Genomic DNA, 23,824 nt, shown 5'->3' with positions numbered 1-23,824 from the left:
CAGGAGGCCTACGAGTGCCTTTAAGATAAGTAAGATTTATTGTGCTGTTGAGGCCTTGTAATGAATTTGCCCATGTACCTCAATCTTGGAGGAGGTTTAGGGTTGTGTTTAAACCGAAGGTAGGAAATCTGGTATATAGTGCGGCCAAGGATTTTAGACCGATCAGCATCTCCTCCTTCTTTGTTAAGACATTAGAGAGAATTTTGAAGTTCAACATTAGGAGTAAACTTGGGGGGGTTCATACTTTTCTAGATGCCAGCATGCATATATTAAAGGCAGATCAGGAGGACTCTGCTCTGCATAGTGTGGTGCATCACCTTGAGAGGACACTGGATTATAAGTAATTTGCGTTGGCGGGTTTTTTAGATATTGAAGGAGCCTTTAACAATGTCAAAGCATGTGTCTACTATTGACAGTACATAACGTAGTGCAGGTGTGGATGATAGCGTGTTAGTTTTGATAATGAGAATGCTTTTGCGTGGAGAAATCCTATTCAGTATTGGTCAAACGACAGTAAGGTGCACAGCTCTGGGCCAGTAGGTGCATATGTGGGCCATGCGGTGAAGATGATGAGACGCTGAAGGATTTCCTTTGTCATTGCCGGGCTTTCGCAAATAACAGATACCGGCACTTAAGTGGGGACACAATACCAGACATGAACCAACTTAGAGGAGTGCTATTGAAAACAATTAAGGATTTTGTAAATAACACGGAATTCCTTACCTATAATTTTCTTTTTAGAGGTTACTTTATAGTTCTTAGAGCGCACAAGCCGATTACTGGCTTAGGTGTGTATCCATGATCGAAATCCAGACGATAACGATTTATAAAGGAGTCGGCAGATAGTACTCTGTTAAGTCTATTTCAGCTTGACCTGTTTAGGAAAATTCCAGTTAGACATACCCATATACTGGACATCACATTGAAAGAACTGCAGACGGGCTTACAATCACGGAAGGAAATAGTAGATCCAGACTATATATTAGGATACCGACTCTAACGGAATGGCTAAAGGGTTAAATTTTGTTTACGAATAGTTTTACAGATGGATCTAAGATGGAGAAAGGGACCGGTTGTAGCATATATTGCGATGAACTTGACATCAACGCCTCTTTGCGAATGCGTCATGACTGCAGTAGTTTACAGGCAGAGGTCTTTGCGATAACTTGGGCGGCAGAGATTGTGCTATCCAGAGGTGTAGATCGGTCTAACATCTGTATCTTTAGCGATAGTCTGGCAGCATTGGAGGCTTTAGTTGGCACGAGTATAAGATCTAAGGTTTTGGGTCGCTGACGAGAGATCTTAAATTGTCTTGAGAGGGATCATATTCTGGCTTTATGCTGGGTTTCTGCACATAAGGCTATCATAGGAAATGAGAAGGCGAACATGCTTGCGAGATCGGGTGCAAGCCTTGCTCTTGTGTCAATATTGGATTTATACCCACCACTATCGAAAAATGTCCAGGGATTTAAGGAGCTTTATAAGGATATATGGTTAAATCGCTGAAATTCAACAGCCGGAGGGGAACAAACAAAGCTTTTGTGCGACGAAAACTCAAAATCGAACGTAGATAGTCTGTTTGCAATGGAAAAGGCACATCTGAGTATGGTTATGGTAGGTGAACTAACAAAACTTTTGTGGGGCGAACGCTAAAAATCGAACATAGATAGTCTGTTGTCAATGCAAAAGGCACATCTGAGTATGGTTATGGGAATTATAACATGACATATACCCACCACTATCGAAAATTTTCCATGGAATTATGGAGCGTTATAAGGATACATAGTTTAATCGCTGAAATTCAACAGCCGGAGGTGAACAAACATATTGGTTGCCCAAAAAGTAATTGCGGATTTGTCATATAGTCGGCGTTGACAAATTTTTTCACAGCTTGTGACTCTGTAATTGCATTCTTACTTCTGTCAGTTATCAGCTGTTACTTTTAGCTTGCTTTAGAAAAAAAGTATAAAAAAAGTATATTTGATTAAAGTTCATTCTAAGTTTTATTAAAAATGCATTTACTTTCTTTTAAAAAATCCGCAATTACTTTTTGGGCAACCCAATAGCTTTTTTGGGACGAACGCTCGAAATCGAACATAGATGGTCTGTTGTCAATGGAAAAGGTACATCTGAGTATGGTTATGGGAATTATAACAGGGCATAATAAGTTAAGTAAACATATGTCTCGTATTGACATTAGAAAGAATGACATTTGTCGGTGGTGTCATGTGATCGACGCCTCGGATATCTCAGAGTGAAAGCTGTCCACTTTCAATGATCTGCTTTATGTCAAAGGACACTGGTGTATTTTTTTCAGGCACTAGAACAGGCACTTTTGCTTTTCATCTAAGTGCCTCCAGAGTGTACGTTAAAGGACTGTTTGCTTTTTTAAGTGAATTCATCAGAAGGAGAAGAGGAATCACAATCGGCCACAATCTGGCCAACGTGGATGACTAGACGAAAAGGTCTTAGCATCATCCTAATCTAACCTAACCTAACCTAGATTATTGTTTTAAGAAAATGTTCATTAAACTGTCGTCTTCAAAAATAGATTTTTTGAAACTGAAAGCCTATCCCTTTCAGACGCCACCATAGATGTCCTGATGAAACTCCTTAATATCTGGTTGGTCAATCCGACTTCTATTGGTTGCTCAAAAAGTAATTGGAGATTTTTTAAAAGAAAGTAAATGCATTTTTAATAAAACGTAGAATGAACTTTAATCAAATATACTTTTTTTAAACTTTTTTTCTAAAGCAAGCTAAAAGTAACAGCTGATAACTGACAGAAGAAAGAATGCAATTACAGAGTCACATGCTGTGAAAAAATTTGTCAACGCCGACTATATGAAAAATCCGCAATTACTTTTTGGGCAACCCAATACACTCATTTCTTCTTTCACCAGGTCAGAGCAGGAAACATTTTTTCTGACATCGAGAGTATTTAAGCTCAGCAGTGTTTCTTTCAGTTGAATTTATTTAATTTTTCCCCTCAAAAGTAATACATTTTGTCAGTGTACTTGTAACCCAATTGCGGTAACCTTTGAATATACATATGATTCTATATCAGCCTGTGTGTGTTTTTATATAAATGATGATAGAATGCTGAACACAAAATGCATTTACCACATGTCAAGTGCAACTCAAAATAATAATGGCCAACTTTGGTTATGAATGAACGCACACTCGCAAGCACACCCTATATTCAGGCACCTTCAGTCTAATGCATCGCTTTCACAGATACATCAACTCAAACATCTTAACACACAGTCTGGCACCTTACTCATGTTCTGATACAACTACACTCACTTTAGCCACTGGTCCTTTGACTGAACAGTTTTTTTGAATATATGCCAGACATAAAACTGCTGTCCAGGAAAACGAACATCGTTAGCAGAATATAAGAAAAATGTAGCTTTTTGTTGCTTTATAGTCTTTGTGGGTTTTTTACAGACATGACTTGGGTTATATAGAAAACTATTACATAACATATCAAGACGCATTAAGTTCGGCCGTCCCGAACTTTGGATGCCCACCACCAGGGATATATTTATCATTCTCAAAAGGCTTCGTAAATTGCCAAAAACAAGTACAAGCGTGCTAAGTTCGGCCGTGCCGAATCTTATATACCCCGCACCATGGATCGCATTTGTCGAGATCTTTTCCTGGCATCAATTCTTAAGCAAAAAAAAAGAAAAAAAGAAAAGATTTCCTCTGCTGTTAGAGCGATATCAAGATATAGTCCGGTTCGCACCTCAATTAAATTATATGTTGGAGACTTGCGGAAAATGTCAGCCAATTTGAATAAGAATTGCGCCCTTTGGGGGCTCAAGAAGTCAAGATCCCAGATCGGTTTATATGACGATTTTTATGGGAGCTGCATCACGCTATAGACCGATTCAGACCATAATAAACACGTATGTTGATGGTCATGAGAGGATCCGTCGTACAAAATTTCAGGGAAATCGGATAATAATTGCAACCTCTAGAGGCTCAAGAAGTCAAGATCCCAGATCGGTTTATATGACAGCTATATCAGGTTATGAACCGATTTGAACCTTATTTGGCACAGTTGTTGAAAGTCATAATAAAATACGCCATGCAAAATTTTAGCCAAATCGAATAGGAGTAGCGCCCTCTAGAAGCTCAAGAAGTCCCCAGATCGGTTAATATGACAGCTCTATCAGTTTATGAACCGATTTAAACCATAATTGGCACAGTTGTTGGATATCATAACAAAATACTTCTTGCAAAATTTCATTCAAATCAGATAAGAATTGCGCCCTCTAGTGGCTCAAGAAGTCAAGACCCAAGATCGGTTTATATAGCAGCCATATCAGGTTATGGACCGATTTGCGCCATACTTAGCACAGTTGTTGGATGATATAGCGAAACACGTCGTGCAAAATTTCATTCCAATCGGATAAGAATTGCGCCCTCTAAGGGCTCAAGAAGTCAAGACCCAAGATCGGTTTATATGACAGCTATATCTGTTTATTTACTGATTTGAACCATACTTGCCACAGTTGTTGGATATCATAACAAAACACCTCGTCCAAAATTTCATTCCAATCGGATAAGAATTGCGCCCCCTAGAAGCTCAAGAAGTCAAGACCCAAGATCGGTTTATATGGCAGCTATATCAAAACATGGACCGATATGGCCCATTTACAATTCCAACCGACCTAATAAGAAGTATTTGTGCAAAATTTCAAGCGGCTACCTTTACTCCTTTGAAAGTTAGCGTGCTTTCGACAGACAGACGGACGGACAGACAGACGGACAGACGGACGGACATCGATGTGTTTCAAACGGAATGACGAAATTAGTATACTCCCATCCTATGGTGAAGGATATAAAAACTGAAATTTTCACAAAACAAAGTCCTTTTTGTCCTGAGAGACAAGATTTTAATAAAAAATTTTCATAAAAAACATTTTTATGAAATTTTTTCTAATGCTTAAAATTTCAATGAATTAAATTTTAGTGAAATTTTTTCTAAAGGATTTTTCAATGAAAAAATTTCAAGGACAGTTTTTAAGGCAATATTTCAAAGAAATTATTAAAGACAAAATTTTATTGACATTCTTCTCTAATTTTTCTGCATTTTTTTTCTAAAGACAAAATTTCTATGACATTTTTTCTAAGGACAAAATATTAAGGACATATTTTTAAGACAAAATTCTAATCAAAATTTTTCTTATAGCAAAAATTTTATGAAAATTTTAGATGACATTTTTTCTTAAGAAAAAATTTTAATACGAAACTTTCTACTTTCTTTTCTTTTTCTTGGGGGTTGCTACAACTCAACCAAAAACAAGTAAAAGCGTGCTAAGTTCGGCCGGGTCGAATCTTGGTAACCCACCACCATGGATTCTGCTAAAAATTTATAAAAAATAAATCTAGCCAAAAATAAAGCTTCAAGGAATCGAATAAGAATGATCCGAAGACCGGTTTATATGGGAGCTATATCAGGTTCTTGACCGATTTGGACCGTACTTGGCACAGTTTTTGGAAGTCGTAACAGAACACCAAATGCAGAATTTCAGCCAAATCGGAGGAATATTTCGGCTTGTAAGGTCTCAAGAAATCAAATCGGGAGATCGGTTTATATGGGACCCATATCAGGTTATAGACTGATTTGGACCGTACGTGGTACAGTTGTTGGAAGTTATAACAGAACACTACATGCAAAATTTCAGCCAAATCGGGTAAAAGTTGCGGTTTTCAGGGGCTCAAGAAGTCAAATCGGGAGATCGGTTTAAATGGGAGCTATATCCACATCTGAACCAATATTGCAATTTTCAATCCCCAACGACCTACATCGATATTAAGTATCTGTGCAAAAATTTAAGCTGCTAGCTTTACGCGTTCGACCTCTATCGTATCGACTCAGAACGTCGAGAGGATCAAGAATATACATACCTTATGGGGTCTTAAACGAATATTTCGGGGTCTTATAAATGGAATGGATTAGTATACCCTCACCCTATGTTGGTGGGTATAAAAACAACAACAACAAAATTAAAGCAAGTTAAAAGGCTACATGTTCTGCACTGCAAACTTCGGATATTTTTTAAAATACTTGTGCATGCCCACAATCTCCGTCGAGTCCGAAAGAGTATTTAGGCAAATTGCGCGCTTAGCACAGAGGTAACGCGCTTAGCGCAGAGGTAGCGCGCTTAGCGCAGATGTAGCGCGCTTAGCGCATAGGTAACGCGCTTTGCGCAGATGTAGCGCGCTTAGCGCAGAGATAACGCGCTTAGCGCAGAGGTAGCGCGCTTAGCCCAGAGGCAGCGTGCTTAGCACAGAGGTAGCGCGCTTAGCGCAGAGATAGCGCAGATGTAGCGCGCTTAGCGCAGAGGTAACACGCATAGTGCAGATGTAGCGCGCTTAGCGCAGAGGTAACGCGCTTAGCGCAGATGTAGCGCGCTTAGCGCAGAGGTAACGCGCTTAGCGCAGAGGTAACGCGCTTAGCGCAGAGGTAACGCGCTTAGCGCAGAGGTAACGCGCTTAGCGCAGAGAAAAAATTTTAATTTGTGAAGTACTATGACATGTAAAACTTCTCCTTAGGAGGCCCCTTATCATTGAGCTTAAACTTGAATAGGACTGCACTCATTGATATGTGAGAAGTTTGCCCCTGTTCCTTAGTGGAATGTTCATGGGCAAAATTTACATCGTCGCCTATCGATGGCGCTGACTATCGATAGTTCTTCACCTCTAGTGTAAATTCATGTGGCTAAACTTCATAGCGCCCTGTGGTGGTTCGGCTGATTTTCACCTATAAATGTGTGTTATGGCATTAAGCTGTGTGTAGATGTCCCCTCCAAAGGATGTTGCAGAAGGTACTGGGAACTGCGGCAGTGCTGACTTTGGCAACGGGAAGAAAGAATTTCTTTGAACCAGAGCGAAGACCCCGCTTGATCCCCGGTCATCAAGAAATGACGCTGCTACCTAGAAACGGATCAGTGATGAGCACTGGTCGTTCTATTTATTCAGTGAACCCTGCATTGTGCGAATTTCTCTGAAGGAAAAATTTCAATGAAATTTTCCTTAAGGAAAATATAAATTTCATTTATATTTTCTGCAATGATTAAATCTTAATGAACTTTAAGATATATTGGAATGCAATTTAAAAACAAATCAATTAACTTTTTTAAAAATTTTTAATAAAAATTCTATAAAATTTTTAATAAATTTTAATTTTGAAGCCAACATTTTTTAGAAATTTCCGTAAGATACAAATTTCATTGTCTAAAGACAAAATTATAATGCACTTTTCCCGAAACACAAAATTTTCTCTTAAGATTAAATTTCAATAAAATTTTTTCAAAAAAAAAATTTTAAAAAAATTTTCTATACAACCTAAAAAAAATAATTTTTTTTTTATAAAATTTTTAAATAAAAAATTTTGAAGGCAGCTTTTTTTAAAATTTTCATTAAGACAAAAATTTCAATGGAATATTGTCTAAAGACAAAATTAAAATTATAATGCACTTTTCCCTAAACACAAAATTTTCTCTTAAGACCAAATTTCAATAAAAATTTTTCTAAAAAAAAATCAAAAAAATTTTCGATAACCTAAAAAAAATAATTTTTTTAAAAAAAAATTTTTAAATAAAAAATTTTGAAGGCAGCTTTTTTAAAATTTTCCCTAAGACGAAAATTTCAATGGAATATTGTCTAAAGACAAAATTCAAATTATAATGCACTTTTCCCTAAACACGAAATTTTTTCTTAAGACAAAATTTCAATAAAATGTTTTCCAAATAAAAAAATTTTTTGTTTGTTTCTCTTTAAATTGTTTCTCTTTAATGATTTAATGATCTCGGCCTAAAAGGCAAAAAATACTTTGAAAAAAAAATTCAACAAAATTTTCGATACAACCTAATATGTGCGTACTTAACAAATAGCTTCTAGTTATCTCTCTACAAACAATTTGCAACGACCACAAGTCTGTTGGTTTACGTTGCTACTGCATTCCCAACTTGTCCGACTTGCTGCAGTGAACATAAAGCATGGATGATGATAAAAATAATAAAAAAAAGTAGCAGAAGGAAGAACAAATTTGAAGTTTTATGCAAAATGTAGAGTTGGATCTCACAACTGCTACAATAAATACATTGTGTTAGTCTTCCAAGAAATTGTTGTCCTTTAAACTGAACATCGAAGGTACGAGTTTTACATGGATTTTCAATATTTTTTGCTTTTAAATAATAACAAGTAAGGAAAGTCAAAAGTCGGGCGGTGCCGTCTATATAATGCCCTTCAGCTACCCTAAAAGTGGCAATCGGAAGCTATATCTTATTCTGAACTGATTTTGAGGGACTTCAGCGCTGGTTTTCAGATGGGTTATAAAAACAATCCATATCAAATATGGAGCAAATCTGTTCAAAATTATAATCTGACCATTAACCTTAATATCCGGTTGTCGCATGTTGAAATTCTTGTTTTTGTGAACAACCAAACATTTAGACTTACTTCGATTTAACAACAAACCATTTGCAGTCGCCCAGTCATAAACGCGATGTAGTTCCGCGTTAAGTTTACTTTTGCAGTCGTCTACATTGTCCACAAAGCCGCTTTGAAAAATCTGCACGTCATCAGCATACAACATAATCTGACCGTGTGTTAGTTGACGAGGCAAGTCGTTCGCATACAATGAAAAAAAGAAGTGGACCTATAATCGAGCCTTGGGGAACCCCCTCAGGTACGAACAAAGGGTTAGATAATATATTCCCTGCGCATACAGATACGACATAATCAGACTCGTTGCCGTTGATGTGAAGTTAAAACAAGTAAAAGCGTGCTAAGTTCGGCCGGGCCGAATCTTATATACCCTCCACCATGGATCGCATTTGTCGAGTTCTTTTCCCGGCATCTCTTCTTAGGCAAAAAAAGGATATAGAAAAGATTTGCTCTGCTATTAGAGCGATATCAAGATATGGTCCGGTTTGGACCACATTTAAATTATATGTTGGAGACCTGTGTAAAATGTCAGCCAATTCGAATAAGGATCGCGCCCTTTAGGGGCTCAAGAAGTAAAATAGAGAGATCGATCTATATGGGAGCAGTATCAGGCTATAGACCTATTCACAACATAATAAACACGTATGTTGATGGTCATGACATGGATCCGTCGTACAAAATTTCAGGCAAATCGGATGATAATTGCGACCTCTAGAGGCTCAAGAAGTCAAGATCCCAGATCGGTTTATATGGCAGCTATATCAGGTTATGAACCAATTTGAACCTTACTTGACACAGTAGTTGAAAGGAGGAATAAAATACGTCATGCTAAATTTCAGCCAAATTGGATAGGAATTGCGCCCTCTAGAAGCTCAAGAAGTCAAGTCCCCAGATGTGTTTATATGACAGCAATATCAGGTTATGGACAGATTTGAACCATATTTGGCACAGTTGTTGGATGTCATAACGAAATACGTCGTGCAAAATTTCATTCTAATCGGATAAGAATTGCGCACTCTAGAGGCTCAAGAAGTCAAGACCCAAGATCGGTTTATAGGGCAGCTATATCAGATTATGGACAGATTTGAACCATATTTGGCACAGTTGTTGGATGTCATAACGAAATACGTCGTGCAAAATTTCATTCCAATCGGATAAGAATTGCGTTCTCTAGAGGCTCAAGAAGTCAAGACCCAAGATCGGTTTATATGGCAGCTATATCAGGTTATGGACAGATTTGAACCATATTTGGCACAGTTGTTGGATATCATAACAAAAAACGTTGTACAAAATTGCATTCCAATCGGATAAGAATTGCGCACTCTAGAGGCTCAAGAAGTCAAGACCCAAGATCGGTTTATATGACAGCTATATCAGGTTATGGACAGATTTGAACCATATTTGGCACAGTTGTTGGATGTCATAACAAAACACGTAGTGCAAAATGTCATTCCAATCGGATAAGAATTGCGCACTCTAGAGGCTCAAGAAGTCAAGACCCAAGATCGGTTTATATGGCAGCTTTATCAGGTTATGGACAGATGTGAACCATACTTGGCACAGTTGTTGGATATCATAACAAAAAACGTTGTACAAAATTTCATTCCAATCGAATAAGAATTGCGCACTCTACAGGCTCAAGAAGTCAAGACCCAAGATCGGTTTATATGGCAGCTATATCAAAACCTGGACCTATATGGCCCATTTACAATACCAACCGACCTACACTAATGAGAAGTATTTGTGCAAAATTTCAAGCGGCTAGCTTTACTCCTTCGGAAGTTAGCGTGCTTTCGACAAACAGACGGACGGACGGACGGACAGACGGACGAACAGACGGACGGACAGCTAGATCGACATAAAATGTCACGACGATCAAGAATATATATACTTTATGGGGTCTCAGAGGAATATTTCGAGTAGTTACAAACAGAATGACGAAATTAGTATACCCCCCATCTTACCGTGTCGAAAGCTTTGGAGTGATCCAAAAGAACCAGAAAGCCAATTTTGTTCTCATCAATGTCATTTCTGAACGATTCAGCCACTTCAACCAATGCAGTAATGCAACTATGATCAGAACGGAAGCCTAAACTGTCTTTCTGACAACAGCGACTCTTGGTGAAGATATACCGACTTCTGTACATGAAGAATTTTCTCGAAAACCTTAGAGAGATAGCATAAAATTGATATCGGCCGATAATCAACGTTGGATTTGGGAAATTTTTTGTAGCAGTGTGTTGTACACTGAGGCGGCAGCCCTTGCCGATGGAGAACTCCATCGGGTCAATCCGGTACGTACACCCGGCTGCCATGGGATAATCTTTGCATGCTTCCAAGTAATAGAATACACACTGGAGCTCAAAATTGAATTAAACAGGTACGTAAAGTACGGTAGGAGATATGGACATTCGTACAAATCTCGGATCAACTTCGTCCAAGCCAATTGCATTTGACTTAACACGAACAAAACTCTTATAAACTTCCTCATGGCTAACACATCTAAACTCAAAAGGACTACGGGCATCAAAAACGAAAGACGGCCCATCATCATCTCTGTAAAATTGAGTTCATCTAGATCTCCATGGTATCGAGTGTTTGACTTGGATTTACCCACACCGATGTCATGTATCACCTTCCACTTACACTTCGAGCCCACTGCGCAATCATAGCTTGAAGAATAATACTCCATCTTAGCCGCACTAATAAAACTGTTAACTTTCCTCCTGGCTTCACGGAAATCTTCTTTCAACTCTGTGGACTTGAAACGCTTCCATCTACTGTAAGCCAAGTCCTTATCCCCGATAAGCGCCTTGATTCTTGAATTGAACCCTTTTAATCCGTATTGGAACTGTTGCATCATAGAGACGTAAAATGTTATCCGTCATCTGCTACCGTGTCTTCATGAATGTTCTCTAGACCACCTTGATTTGCCGCTTGATCTAGAGGTTCTCTCTTGTAGCGCTGAACCTTACACTCTAGATCATGCCACCTTAAGGTTTCTGGATACCTATCCTCTAGATAATGATTTGGATGGTCCCTGCGATAACAGCCCTGAAGGTATTGCTTAGACAGCATGAACTCGTAGTTATGTCAGCACCAGTAGGATATTTGTCTCCTAATAGAGGTGGAGAACTGAAGAGACCGCCCGTCGCAGCTCGGAGAGCCAAATTCTGGCATATCTGAATATTATTCCACTGCATCTTACAGAGCTGACGAGACTACACTGGCGCTGCATAACTTGCCAGAGACCAGCACCCCAAGCGTTGCCGGCAAGTGACTTGAGGACTATGTTTCTACATGCTGTGTCATATGGAGAGAATGTGTAAGAGCTGTGAATGTGAATCCAAGTATTTTGGACACTTGATGGTCGGAATGTGGCTGAAGATTTGGTGGCAGATATCTTCAAATCTTTTGCAGCGAAATAAGTTCGTTGAGGTAGACATTCAACTTATTGCAGATGTGTTTCGACTTCTTATTCCTAAATTCCACAAACGACTGGCGACCGCACAGAAAATTCATGACCTGGCGTTTCAGGCCTGGCAGGAGAGACGTGTTGGCGATCTTCTCAAATAGTTTGGCATGGCTTACCATGTCGAATGCCTTCGATAGTTCCAGTGCCACGAGGACCGTCCTATCACATAGCCTAGACTGATTGAATCCAAGGCAAATGTGTGCAGTCTTCGTCTTCGAAATCCAAATGGAAATTATCCGACGAGGCTCGAAAGAAGTAGTCCCTCAAGTATCTAGGCTACTGGCGAGAAGAGGGTGAACGGTCTGTTCGACTCCCCCTTACTCTTTTCTAGGCTTCAGTAACGGGATCACTCTGCCCATGTTCCAGACATCGGGTACTATGAGACAAGTTGAGGACAATTGTAAAGTTCTAAACTCCAGATGGACCCATATTCTTCAGCATCAATGTAGAGAGAGAGGAGGCCACCGTAGAGCAGAGGTTAGAATGTCCGCCTATGACGGTAAACGCCTGGGTTCGAATCCTGACGAGACCATCAGAAAAAAATTTCCAGCGGTGGTTTTCCCCTCCTAATGCTGGCAACATTTGTGAGGTACAATGCCTTGTAAAACTTCTCTCCAAAGATGTGTCGCACTGCGGCACGCCGTTCGGACTCGGCTATAAAAAGGAGGCCCCATATCATTGAGCTTAAAACTTGAATCGGACTACACTCATTGATATGTGAGAAGTTTGCCCCTGTTCCTTAGTGGAATGTTCATGGGCAAAATTTGCAATTTGCAATGTAGAGAATCCGTCGGGCCCCAACGCCATGGATGATTTGGCGTCATATATGACATTCGTAACTTCGTCCAAGGCAAATTGTGATGGCTGTCCATCGCCTCGGAGACCACGGTTACGACAAATGGCTCTCCTCCTAGCACTGTCACTTGAAGGTTGAAGAACTTGGCGCATCTTTTCGAATCAGTCACAGTTATGTCGGCAAAAGTGACTGGGTCCTGTCATCCCTTCTACCGGGGTTTGAGAGTGATTAACAGTAGACCACAGCTTGCCAATACCGGTGCCAACAATCCCATGGCAGCCGGTTGTAGGTACCGGATTGACCCGTTGGAGTTCTTCATCGACAAGGGCTGCCGCCTCAGTGTATAACACACTGCTACAACAACAACAACCGGTACCTAAGTTACATTGCCCCAAGTCTTCCAACCACAAATTCCACTTTTGTTCGTCAACAACTCTGCTAGTTCCCAGATTCAGCTCGCTGTTAATGGGGTCCGTGCAACGAATCCCATTGCGCTCGTCTGCGACTACCATTGTTTGAGCCGGGAAATTGGGCCGCCGAGTTTTTTGATGTTTTGGAATTTCCTCTCGGCAACCAACACATTTGAGGGGGTGTCATTTCACCGAAGCAGCGATTGGTGTACTCTCTGAAGCCGACCCAATCGGCCGACGCTCAAAGGTACTAAAGTCAGGTGGCCGGTCAATGGTGATAATTAAGAGGAGTTTATCTATTCCCAAAGAAATGACGGATTGCCAAAATACGTCAGGGGGTACAATGGAAATGTGTGGGGAGCTGCTGCACCTCTTCGTAATTTTAGTAGGGGCATCCTTAATCACAATGCAAAATGTGGAGTCTTCAATCTGCTCTGCCAAAGCTATGCCCAGCTGACCGTTACCTAGGGGAGAACGCCGTTACCCAAGGGAGAACGCCATTGGTCACCTCCGTATTTCGAAAATATGTTGAGGCTACCAAATCTTCTTTGTGGCCCGATTTTCAAAATTCTATTTTCTTTAGGGGCCTGCCAAACGGCTCCCAACGACCAGTCTCGCTAACACATTACCTCTAGCCATTTCCAAATTTCAAAGAGATATCTCAACTTGTTCTCACACGTCGTATTTTTAACTAGTTTTTCTCGGTTTTCTTCCACTGTGCGGCAGTCTGTACACGTTGTATATCTCTATCTCGGAGAGATGGCCCTATACTGCACGGAATGGTGTGCCTCTCCCATGACAAAAAAAAAGGACGTACACGTATACTGAGGCGGCAGCCTTTGCCGATGAAGGAATGCATGGGGTCAATCCGGTATATATAACCGGCTGCCATGAGATTGCAGACCTAGTCTTTGGTTACCGTGGCTTAGAGACCAAGTCTATCGCTACTGTGGTTCCCCCATGAACTAAAATAGTCTAACTTAGTCTGTTTGTAAAATAAACTGCCACTCTGATCATACCTTACCTTACATAGCTTCGATAAAATTTTCTTAATTTTTGAAGAAAATATGTTTTCGCAATTTTGTCAAGATTGTTAAAACCTTCATAGGTCCGTCCTCCCTAACTGTACACTTTCACTAAATTTTTTTTCAACATTTTTCACTTGATACCAATATTATAACAAAGGTTGTGGCGTAAACCGTCGCAAGCCCAAAACCAACCAAGGTGGGAACTTCGATTTTTAAACAACAATAACTCAGCGAATTTTTATCAAATCAAAAATCGCTAAATTTGTTTTTTCCACAAGAAAGTACAGAAATATCTACATTCACAATGTGCATATGAATGTGTAATTAAAATTAGCCCCATCTGTTAAAGCTTTTATGAAACCCTTCTAAGCAGTCTCTACTTTTGTTTCATGAGGCAAAATCAAACTTAACGGCTATTTCAAAAAACAGCTTTTAAAAGTTATAACTCTGAAACAATGTTGCCACTAGTCTGGCAACCACACACACTAGTTAAAAGCACAAGTAAACAACCCTGCTTTAATGGTGTACTATTCAGCTGTTTTCATTAGGAACAGCTGTTCCAAATCAATGAGAAAACTTCTCACACATTGCAAGAACGATTAAGCAACTTCAACAACATTTTATTAAATTTTTTCAATAAAACTTTGTAAAACCCATACTGCAACATGTCTTTTATGAAAGGTAGAGCACCCATACGCCGTACCCTTGATTATTTGAATGCCGGTCGTTTGGTTTTAAAGGATAAAGTGAGAATATTCAGTGTCAATTACAATACATACGGCGAACATCATGATGGTGCCCGGTGAGTTGATACGTAACACTAACAGTTTGATGTATGTGTTTTGTCTTATACTTATTTGTAATCAATTATGATTTTATCTTCCAGCGACTTTGTTTTCTGGAATATCCCTCAAGTTCAGTATAAAAATCCTGCTGTACAGGTAATAACATTAAAAAATATGACACCATCACCATTTATCCGCTGCTACTTTGAGGATGGCCGTGATATTCTGATAGATGTCGATAGCAAAAATAGACATGAAATTATGGATCACCTAATGAAGGTGGTAGGCAAAACGAAGTGAGTATGGAAATTATAAAGAAAACTAGACACATGAAACTGGCATAAGAATGACCAGCACTCAAGTTCTAAAAATGAAACAACAAAAGCGTTAGTTTAAGTGACGACATTTTGTTCAAGCGGATCTTTTTGAAAACAACGTTGTAGATGGCATCTTGAATGTTGTATCAACTTAAGTCCAAGCGAACGCTTGTCCAAAAACATTGAATGTGTAAAAGTTTACAAATGGTTACTTATGACTATAGTATATCCGGCACGTAAGTAGCTGCAACGGCAGTCGCAGACAATCAGCGGTAACGAGCGGAAAGTCTCAGTTAGAGGCCGGGTGGCACCTGCTCTTGCACAAATACTGAGTGCCTATGATGCTCGATATGACAAGGCGAGTTATTGGCGCCTTTAAAAAGCCAATGGCCACCTTGTTCCCGCGGCGATCGGTCGTTTGTACCGAAACGAGCCGCTCGCACAGGAGCTTGACGAGGATTGCAACCCCCACATCAAAATGTGGCTGCAACAACTAAAATATTAACAAACGACATAGGTTTTGAAGAATTACATTGACTAATTGATGTTGTTGTTGTTGTGGCAGTGTGTTGCACACTTAGGCGGCAGCCCTTGCCCGTGAAGGACTCCATCGGGTGAAGCACTACAACCGGCTGCCATGGGATGAATGAGCTAAAAAAAGTTAAAAAGCAAAAAAAAACTTCTTAACAGACAAAAATCACGATCTGCAATTCCAGTTCGGTTGTACGTACCGGATTAACTCGATGGAGTGCTTCATCGGAAAGGGCTGCCCACTCAGTGTACGTGTTCGCCCTTTTTCGTGATGGGGGAGGCACATCCCAGAGTGCTTTCTCCGCACGCTTCTGGTCTTCGTGTCGGGGTTGAAAAGAACCCAGCACCCTGTTTCTGTTCATTTTGCCAGAACCGCCTCCATCATCGGTCGGTGTGGTGTAGCCGGTGCATTTTCGATCTTGCTCTGGCCTTACGTAAAGATCGACGAGATGGTGGATTTTATTAGACGGAAGAACGTACTGGTTGCAGCGATCATGTAAGGATCGCTTAAGGAATGGAGTAGGGGAATTGACCTTCGTGATACACCATTTCGTGCAATACAGACCCATCTCACCTGCGCCTGGCGCTTATGACCCCAACATGTATGGGGATAGCAGTTAGGTCAGGTACTGCCGAGGTAGAGCTATACAACGCGTACATACCACCGGTTGTATGCATTTGTATTGCATTTTATGCAGCGCGATTTGAAGGCCCCGGGTTTTGCACGGTGACTGGGTATGCCCCCACTAGGACATTTCTAATGCATCCCCTGATCCCCTGAGTGACGTAACCTGGCAAGCCGTCATTTCTTTGGACTCAGACCACCTCCCCCTACTTCTCACCACCAACGACCACCCGACTTCATAACCTTTTAGCGCCGGACGTTTATCAATCAAAAGAAAGTCAATTGGATCGGCTTTAGAGAGTACACAAATTGCCGCTTCAGTGAACTGAAACTCCCCTCAAATGAGCTAGTTACCGAAAGGGAATTTTAAAACATTAACACGGCAGTCGCTCGTTTTATACAAGCCGTTCGAAAACCCTCAGTGCGCCCTAATTTTCAGGCCAGGTAGACGAGCGTGATGGGATTCGTTGCACGGTCCCCACTAACCACAGAATCAGCGAGCTTAATCAGGAAATAAATGGGATAGTTGACGAAAATAAGCGGAATTTATGGCTGGAACACTTGGAGCAATGTTACTTAGGTACCGGTTTAGGCAAGTTGTGGTCTACTGTTAAGATATTCGCCAAGTTATCCAATGCTTTGGGACCCAATTGAATCTCTACACAGATACTGAAAAATCCGGATCTATCTAGCTTCAAACTGTCCTTGAATACCCTAATAGTATCCGATGTCTGGAAGATGGGCAGAGTGATCCCGCTATTGTAGCCCGGAAAGAGCCCGAGTAAAGGGAAGTGACACAGACCGATCTCCCCTCTCTCACAAGTAGCCAAGACGCTTGAGAGTCTACACTTCCCTAGCCTCGTTGGAGAATTTTCATTTGCCGAGTGTCAGCATGGATTTCCAAGACTACATAACACAACAACCGCTTTGCATACCACCTCCGCACACATTTCCCGTGGCTTTAATAGGCGCCGGTCATGTGATTGGACGGTCCTCATGGCACTGGACCTATAGAAGGCACTGGACCTGTCGAAGGCACTGGACCTATCGAAGGCACTGAACCTATCGAAGGCACTGGACTTACTGAAGGTACTGGACCTATCGAAGGCACAGGACCTATCCGAAACACTCGACACGGTCAGTCATGCTATTCTATTTGAAGACATCGCCAACACGTCCCTCCAGCCAGGCCTGAAACGCTGGGTTCCGAATTATCTGTGTGGTTCCCAGTCATTTGTGGAATTTAGGGATAAGAAGTCTAAATACCTTAGAGTGAAACAGGGAGTTTCCCAAGGCGAGGTGATATCTCGGGCACTATTTAACCTTCAACCTATCCTCTATGCCACCCTCTCTAGACGGCATAGAAATCGTATCATATGAGGACGATTGTATAATCACCGCATCAGATCCCCTCCCAATGATAACATGTGCTATAGGTTAAACGTGTGCTTCAACGAAACTGACCGCTTATTTCGCTGCAAGAGATTTTAAGATATTTGCAAATCTTCAGCTGCATTGTTCACTGCAAATACAAGTGCGCTGAATAATGAGCTGAATGTGATAGTCGATGGAGGACCGATTTCGACCATCCATCCAGTATTCCACAAAACTTGGTGTCACATTTGACAGCTCTTGTACATTTTCCCCACATGCCACAGCAATTTGCGATAAAGTCAAAAGTAGAAACAAGGTCCTCAGGTCACTTGCCGGCAGAACTTTGGGTGCAGACAAAGGAACCTTATTAACCACGAACAAAGCAATTGACCGGTCTATGGTAAGTTATGCAGCGCCAATGTGGTCTCGTGACACGGAGTGGAATAATATTCAGATCTGTCAGAAAGCCGCTTTTCGAACTGCGACTGGCTATATTCTCAGTTCTCACGTGGACCACCTCCATCAGGAAACAAAGATACTACTCTGCTGGGCTGGTATCACAGAGACAATTCAAATCATCATATTGTGGATGGGCATCAACCGCCCAGAAGCCTTAGAGTGGTTCTGCATGATCTAAGGCGTTAAGTCCAGCGCTACAAGAGAGAACCTCTAGATCAACCGGCATATCAAACGGGTATGGACAACATACATACAGACACAGTAGCAGACGCGGTGAATAGCTACCGGGTGAATGTTGTCCTTGGAGAACGACCGCCTCCCGGCAAACCAGGATAGTTCTGGCTCAATTACGATCCGGCAGATGCAGCCGCCTCAACTCCTACAGAGCAAGTATTGATGCCAACGTGCAGAATGTGTTTACCTATTGTAACCTGTAACCACACGGCACCTGTTTAACTGTCCGCCCAGACCCTCTCGACCTCGACCAAGATCCCTCTGGACATAGCTCAATCACATTCCGGCAGATGCAGCCGCCTCAACACCTATAGAGCAAGTATTGATCCTAACGTGTAGAATTTGTACCCGATTGTAACCGGGGACCACACGGCACCTGTTTAACTGCCCGGCCAGACCCTCTCGACCTCGACCCAGACCCCTTAGTCGCAGAAAACCACACCTTAGTCGCAGAGTTCCTGTTTGTAATATCAGCGGCATCGAGTTGAAAGTCTCAGTGACAGGCCGGGCGGCACCGACTCTTGCTTAAAAATTGAGTGTCTATGATGCTTGGTGACTCCAGATCAAATCTCCATGTAATAGTAAAATCGAAGTGTCCTGACTCCAATGAGCGCCAGGTTCCTGCCAGACAAAGGTGCACTAACTTCAGAAAGAGTATGGTACTTTGCAGATTCCCTTGGGTACCCAATATCATTGCTGCCGCGATGACCAAGAACTTCCCGACAATTCAACAGAGAGCCCTCTCTTTGTAAGACACGATTCTAGACAAGACATTCATTAGTGAGAAACCCGGCATGGGATAGCTGTGAGCACTACGCAGGATATAGAATTAGGGCCCGATTTGTAGGGTTTACATTGTTGTCACGAGAAGCTTAGCTGCGAGCTACCGGGCGCGTCCACAGTTTGCGGATAGTGAATGTTTCATACGGAGTAGCTGTAACGACAGTCGCGGTCAATCAGCTGTATCAAGCGGAGAGTTTCAGTAAAAGGCCGGGTGACACCGTCTCTTGCACAAACACTGAGTGCCTTTGATGCTTTAGTCGACAAGGCGAATTATTGGCGTCTTTAAATAACCAATGGCCACCATGTTCCAGCGGCAATCGGTTCTTTGGACCAGAACGAGCTTGCTCACCTACAGGAGCTTGACGAGGATCGCCACCTCCACATGAATATGTGGCTACAACAACAATAACATATGTGGGAAACGTGTGTTGTTGTTGTTGTAGCAGTTTGTTGTGTTCTATCTTTCGTCTGATTGACTCTATTGAGTGTCAAGACCCAGGAACTCTGCGACTAAGATAGGGTGCGTCCCCAGGGATCTGGGTTTGAGTCGAGTGGGTCTGACTGGGCAGTTAGACAGGTGACGTGTATCGTGCGGTCCCTGGTTATAATCGGGACATACATCTTGCACCTCGGCATTAATCCTTGCTCTGTAGGAGTTGAAGCGGCTGCTTCTGATGGAACGTAATTGAGCCAGAAATACTCTGGTTTGCCAGGGGAGGTCAATTTCTTCAGGTGCAATGGGAGGCAGTCGTTCGCCGATGACTACATTCACCCGGTAGCTATTTACCGCATCTGCTCCGTGTATGCATGAATGTTATCTAGACCTGCTTGATATGGCGCTTAATCTAGAGGTTATCTTGTAGCTCTGAACCTCACGCTCTAGATCATGTAGATCTACCTTAAGGCTTCTGGCCAGTGGATACCTATTCACAAGATGATGATTTGGATGGTCTCTGCGATAACGGGCCAAAATGTAACGCTTAGACAGCGTGTAGTTATGTCTTCGCACTGGTAGGATCTTTGTATCCTGATGAAGGTGATCTACCTGAGATCTGAGGAGACAACCCGTCGCAGTTCGGAGGGCGGCATTCTGACAGATCTGAATATTATTCGACTGCGTGTCACAAATCTGACAAGACCACATTGGCGCTGCATAACTTACCACAGACGGACCAATTGCTTTGTACGTGGCCAACAAGGTTTCTTTGGCTGAACCCACAATAACGGCCAACAAGTGACACATCAGTGTACGTGTGGGAAACGGTTGTTCCATATTTGTTAACACCCAGCTAACCGTCCTCGGCCTAAGGCCGTGCCCTGCCTATCTATCAAGTTATCTCCAAATTTTGGGGTAGTCAGTCCACTTTTTGGCAAACCCCATTAGCCTTCGCCCATTTAGAAATAGGACACCAAAACATCAACGTCACCCGTGGCGTTGGCAACAAACTTAACTCTCTCTTCTTCAAAAAAAAAACCGTAGAATTTCAAAACCCGGACAGGTACTGAAGGAGACCTCAGAACCATAGATAATTGATTAACACTTCGTAGACCATATGTTCCATTCTTAACATAACCTTTGGTCTGTCACTACAAGTGTTGCTGTGGTATAATAATTAAATTTTCCAAATGAGTGTTGTGTGGGCTGAAATCAACACCTATTTACGTGGATGTAGCCATAAAAAAAACGCAGTCGGCCAAAGTTCGTCTTTTCAAGTCTTGTGAAGAGGTTACATCGAGAGATCGAATCAATTATCTGATAAAGAACCCAATCTCACGATTTTACTTCTTTACAAGTCTTAAGAAGACTGAAACTTTATGTGACTAGTATGGAATTAAGTAGCCAAGACAGATTTATGTACGACTACTAGTAGTCACTTTGAATATACCTTAAATTTCAAGTACAAAAACAATGTTAAACGTTAAGTCCTGATAAATCGCATAGGTATTTTTATTTACTTTCAATTGATTAAATCTAACCCTTTGTTTTATGCTTTCTTCTTTCAGAGAACAATTGGATGCCGAAGCTCGTTTGGCTGAGAGTAAAGACAATCCCGCCAACTTTGGCCATGGCTGCAATCGCCATTGCATATGTGAAATTCCCGGCCAGGTTCCATGTCCAGCAATTGTGCCATTGCCAGATCATATGCGTGGCAAACATATATTTGCTCCAAAATAAATATAATTAGAATTGTTGTTGCTATTAAATTTTGCTAAAATACAATTAAGTTTTTATTAGTCCCTCTAGCAATAGGGAGATTTGTTAAGGTAGTTGTTTGTTGTGAGGCTTATAAACATAACACAGGGGATGGTCAAAAAGTTGTGAAAATGGTTTGAAACTTATAAGTACTCCGCATCATCGTGAGTATGGCGTTTTATCTTCTTTTCGGTCTTTGGTGCCTGTTATAGGGGCCACTGGTTTTATGATACGGACGACGTTGTGTTGCCGTTGTAGCTGTTTTGGCATCTCGATCCTTGTTGAATTGATATTTTTGTATTAAAGGTATTACAGGTCCCGCAGCAGGTTGATCGAAATCGATATCATCACCTTGAGATTCAATGATTTTTAGTTTTTGTTCAATGGCTTTAATGGCCTCTTCTCGAGTAATTTTCCCCTCACGTTTACCAGTGCCCAGAGCAGGAATTTCGATCTTTGGTTTGGGGCGCTCAAATTCATCCTAAAAAGACAAAAATTCTTATTAAAACTTTAAGTCGAACCTATTAGAGTTTCATATACTCACATAATTGATATTTTTTGCCATTCTCACTGCAATGGGCCGATTCAATATCATGTGGCCATTTAGTTTTTCCAAGGCTATCACAGCTGCACTGGCCTAAGGTAAGACACACAAACAAATAAGCAACGAATGCCAGGCATTAGCATTCAAAACCTACCTTGACAAAGGTAACGAAAGCATAACCACGGGATTGGCCCTGCAGGGGACCACCTTTGTGGAATAGCATATCGAATTTTTCAATCTCGCCACATTTCTGCACAACTTTCAGGAGGTGATACCCATATTTCGGAAAAGAATTTATAAAAAAAAAGTTCAATTAGCCTTTAACTTTCTCTGTATCTCATAGCTAAACTACTTACTCGTTTAGTCTGGGATCCAAATTACCCACCCAAATACGTCTATCATCAGCATGGCCAGCAGAACTTGTAGAAGCCTGTTAAGTTAATTTTTTAAACAATTTTATTTAGATATAAGGAAACTCGGAGTGAGTGATTGCTAATTTTACCATTTTGTGTAAATAGTGTACGATATACTAAGAAATTTATGGAAGCAGGAGAACGGGTGGTAGAGTACCAACGCCGTCAATGTTTTTGACATTAATGGAGTTACCAGACTGTTAATTATTAAATCATCGGTTAAATCATGGTAAATTAGCCATGATTTTATGTGGTAATCAAAGATTTTAGGAATTGTAAGAGATTATAAACTGCTTGGTCTTCTTTATCGTTTTTTTTGGGAGAAATAATATTTTTTTTCCACCCCGAGTAAGTACATTTCAGTAAGATCACTTACATTAACAAACACTTAAGCTGAGTATTATGTTCAGCTTTTCAGGCGGAATGCTGTCAAACTCCATATATAAAAAAACACCGGAGAAAAATAGGTGTTAAACTAGTACTCTGTCCATAGTAAAGAAAATGGCAAAAAAATTTTAGCGGCAACGCTTGACATCATTTATCCTTTATTGGTTTCAATTCGAAAAAAATAAAAAAAACCATAAGTGCAGATAAACAACGTCTTTTGGTATGAAAAAAAAACAGAACATAATTATGAATTCCACTCGCGGAACAATTAAAGATTTCCGAGACTATTCCGAAAGCAGAATAGAATACGACCCGTTAGTTTCAATTAGAAGTTTGGCTATCGCGTTTTTTTTACGTAAGAAAACGACTTGTTGTGCAGCGGCGGTGGTTGTGCTCTTATTGGCCGTCGTGAAATGTAATTTCCCATTGATGAAAAACAAGTTATAGCGAAATGAACACTGTTCATCAATATTTGTATTTGTACACCCAGAGATAAGTTGATACCAAACGTGCTCATTCCAGTACCATACGGTATTGATTGTAAAGCAACACCGTATGGTACAAAAACAATACCGGATGGTATGGATGAAATATAAAATGATTAGTACCGTTTGGTACTAACCTTGTTACCGAATTGGTATTGGTTTTAATACCAATCTGTTATTGGCTTTAATACCAATCTGTTATTGGTTTTAATACCAATCTGTTATTGGTTATTGATTACTAAACCAAAACAAATAATTGTAATCTAATTTTATTTCGTATAGTTATGTTAATAATTACAAAAAGTAATGTAATACACCGTGGCCAACCTCAATTCTTTGTATTCAGCAATTGATTCTATATCCATTGATTCCCAAAAATGGTTTCAGTATGATTATACCAACACAGAATCGTATTACACACAAGAGACTATCATGTTTTTGATGTAGAATGTCCTTAGAATTTGTACTATTTCCATTTTCACTGATTTCGAGAATTTGATCAGTTTGTTACGCACTCA

The 23,824-nt window shown here is 40.8% G+C and overlaps 2 protein-coding genes across 4 annotated transcripts; one reads left to right on the top strand and one right to left on the bottom strand.

Annotated features, from left to right (window-relative positions):
• Positions 1 to 14,717: 14,717 nt before the first annotated feature.
• On the top strand, positions 14,718 to 21,547 carry LOC106081308 (small ribosomal subunit protein mS25). Its single transcript, XM_059367819.1, has 3 exons — positions 14,718 to 14,977; positions 15,062 to 15,256; positions 21,288 to 21,547. Exons 1-3 carry the CDS (start codon positions 14,841 to 14,843, stop codon positions 21,457 to 21,459), a joined length of 504 nt encoding a protein of 167 aa, XP_059223802.1. The 5' UTR covers positions 14,718 to 14,840; the 3' UTR covers positions 21,460 to 21,547.
• On the bottom strand, positions 21,472 to 22,607 carry LOC106095383 (probable RNA-binding protein 18). Of its 3 annotated transcripts, none has more exons than XM_013262616.2 (5): positions 22,524 to 22,607; positions 22,378 to 22,451; positions 22,176 to 22,296; positions 22,022 to 22,114; positions 21,472 to 21,958 (listed from the first exon to the last, which is right to left on the bottom strand). In XM_013262616.2, the coding sequence occupies exons 1-5, from the start codon at positions 22,524 to 22,526 to the stop codon at positions 21,656 to 21,658; spliced, it is 594 nt and encodes a 197-aa protein (XP_013118070.1). In that variant the 5' UTR covers positions 22,527 to 22,607; the 3' UTR covers positions 21,472 to 21,655. The 3 variants fall into 3 exon arrangements, with proteins under 3 accessions (XP_013118070.1, XP_013118071.1, XP_013118072.1); XM_013262617.2 differs by having other exon boundaries at positions 22,176 to 22,279; positions 22,524 to 22,541; XM_013262618.2 differs by lacking the exon at positions 22,524 to 22,607 and having other exon boundaries at positions 22,176 to 22,271.
• Between the last annotated feature and the right edge of the window lie 1,217 nt (positions 22,608 to 23,824).

This window comes from Stomoxys calcitrans, chromosome 4 (assembly GCF_963082655.1).
Source record: "Stomoxys calcitrans chromosome 4, idStoCalc2.1, whole genome shotgun sequence".
NCBI classification, from domain to species: domain Eukaryota; kingdom Metazoa; phylum Arthropoda; class Insecta; order Diptera; family Muscidae; genus Stomoxys; species Stomoxys calcitrans.
This window is presented reverse-complemented; position numbering and strand designations above follow the sequence as displayed.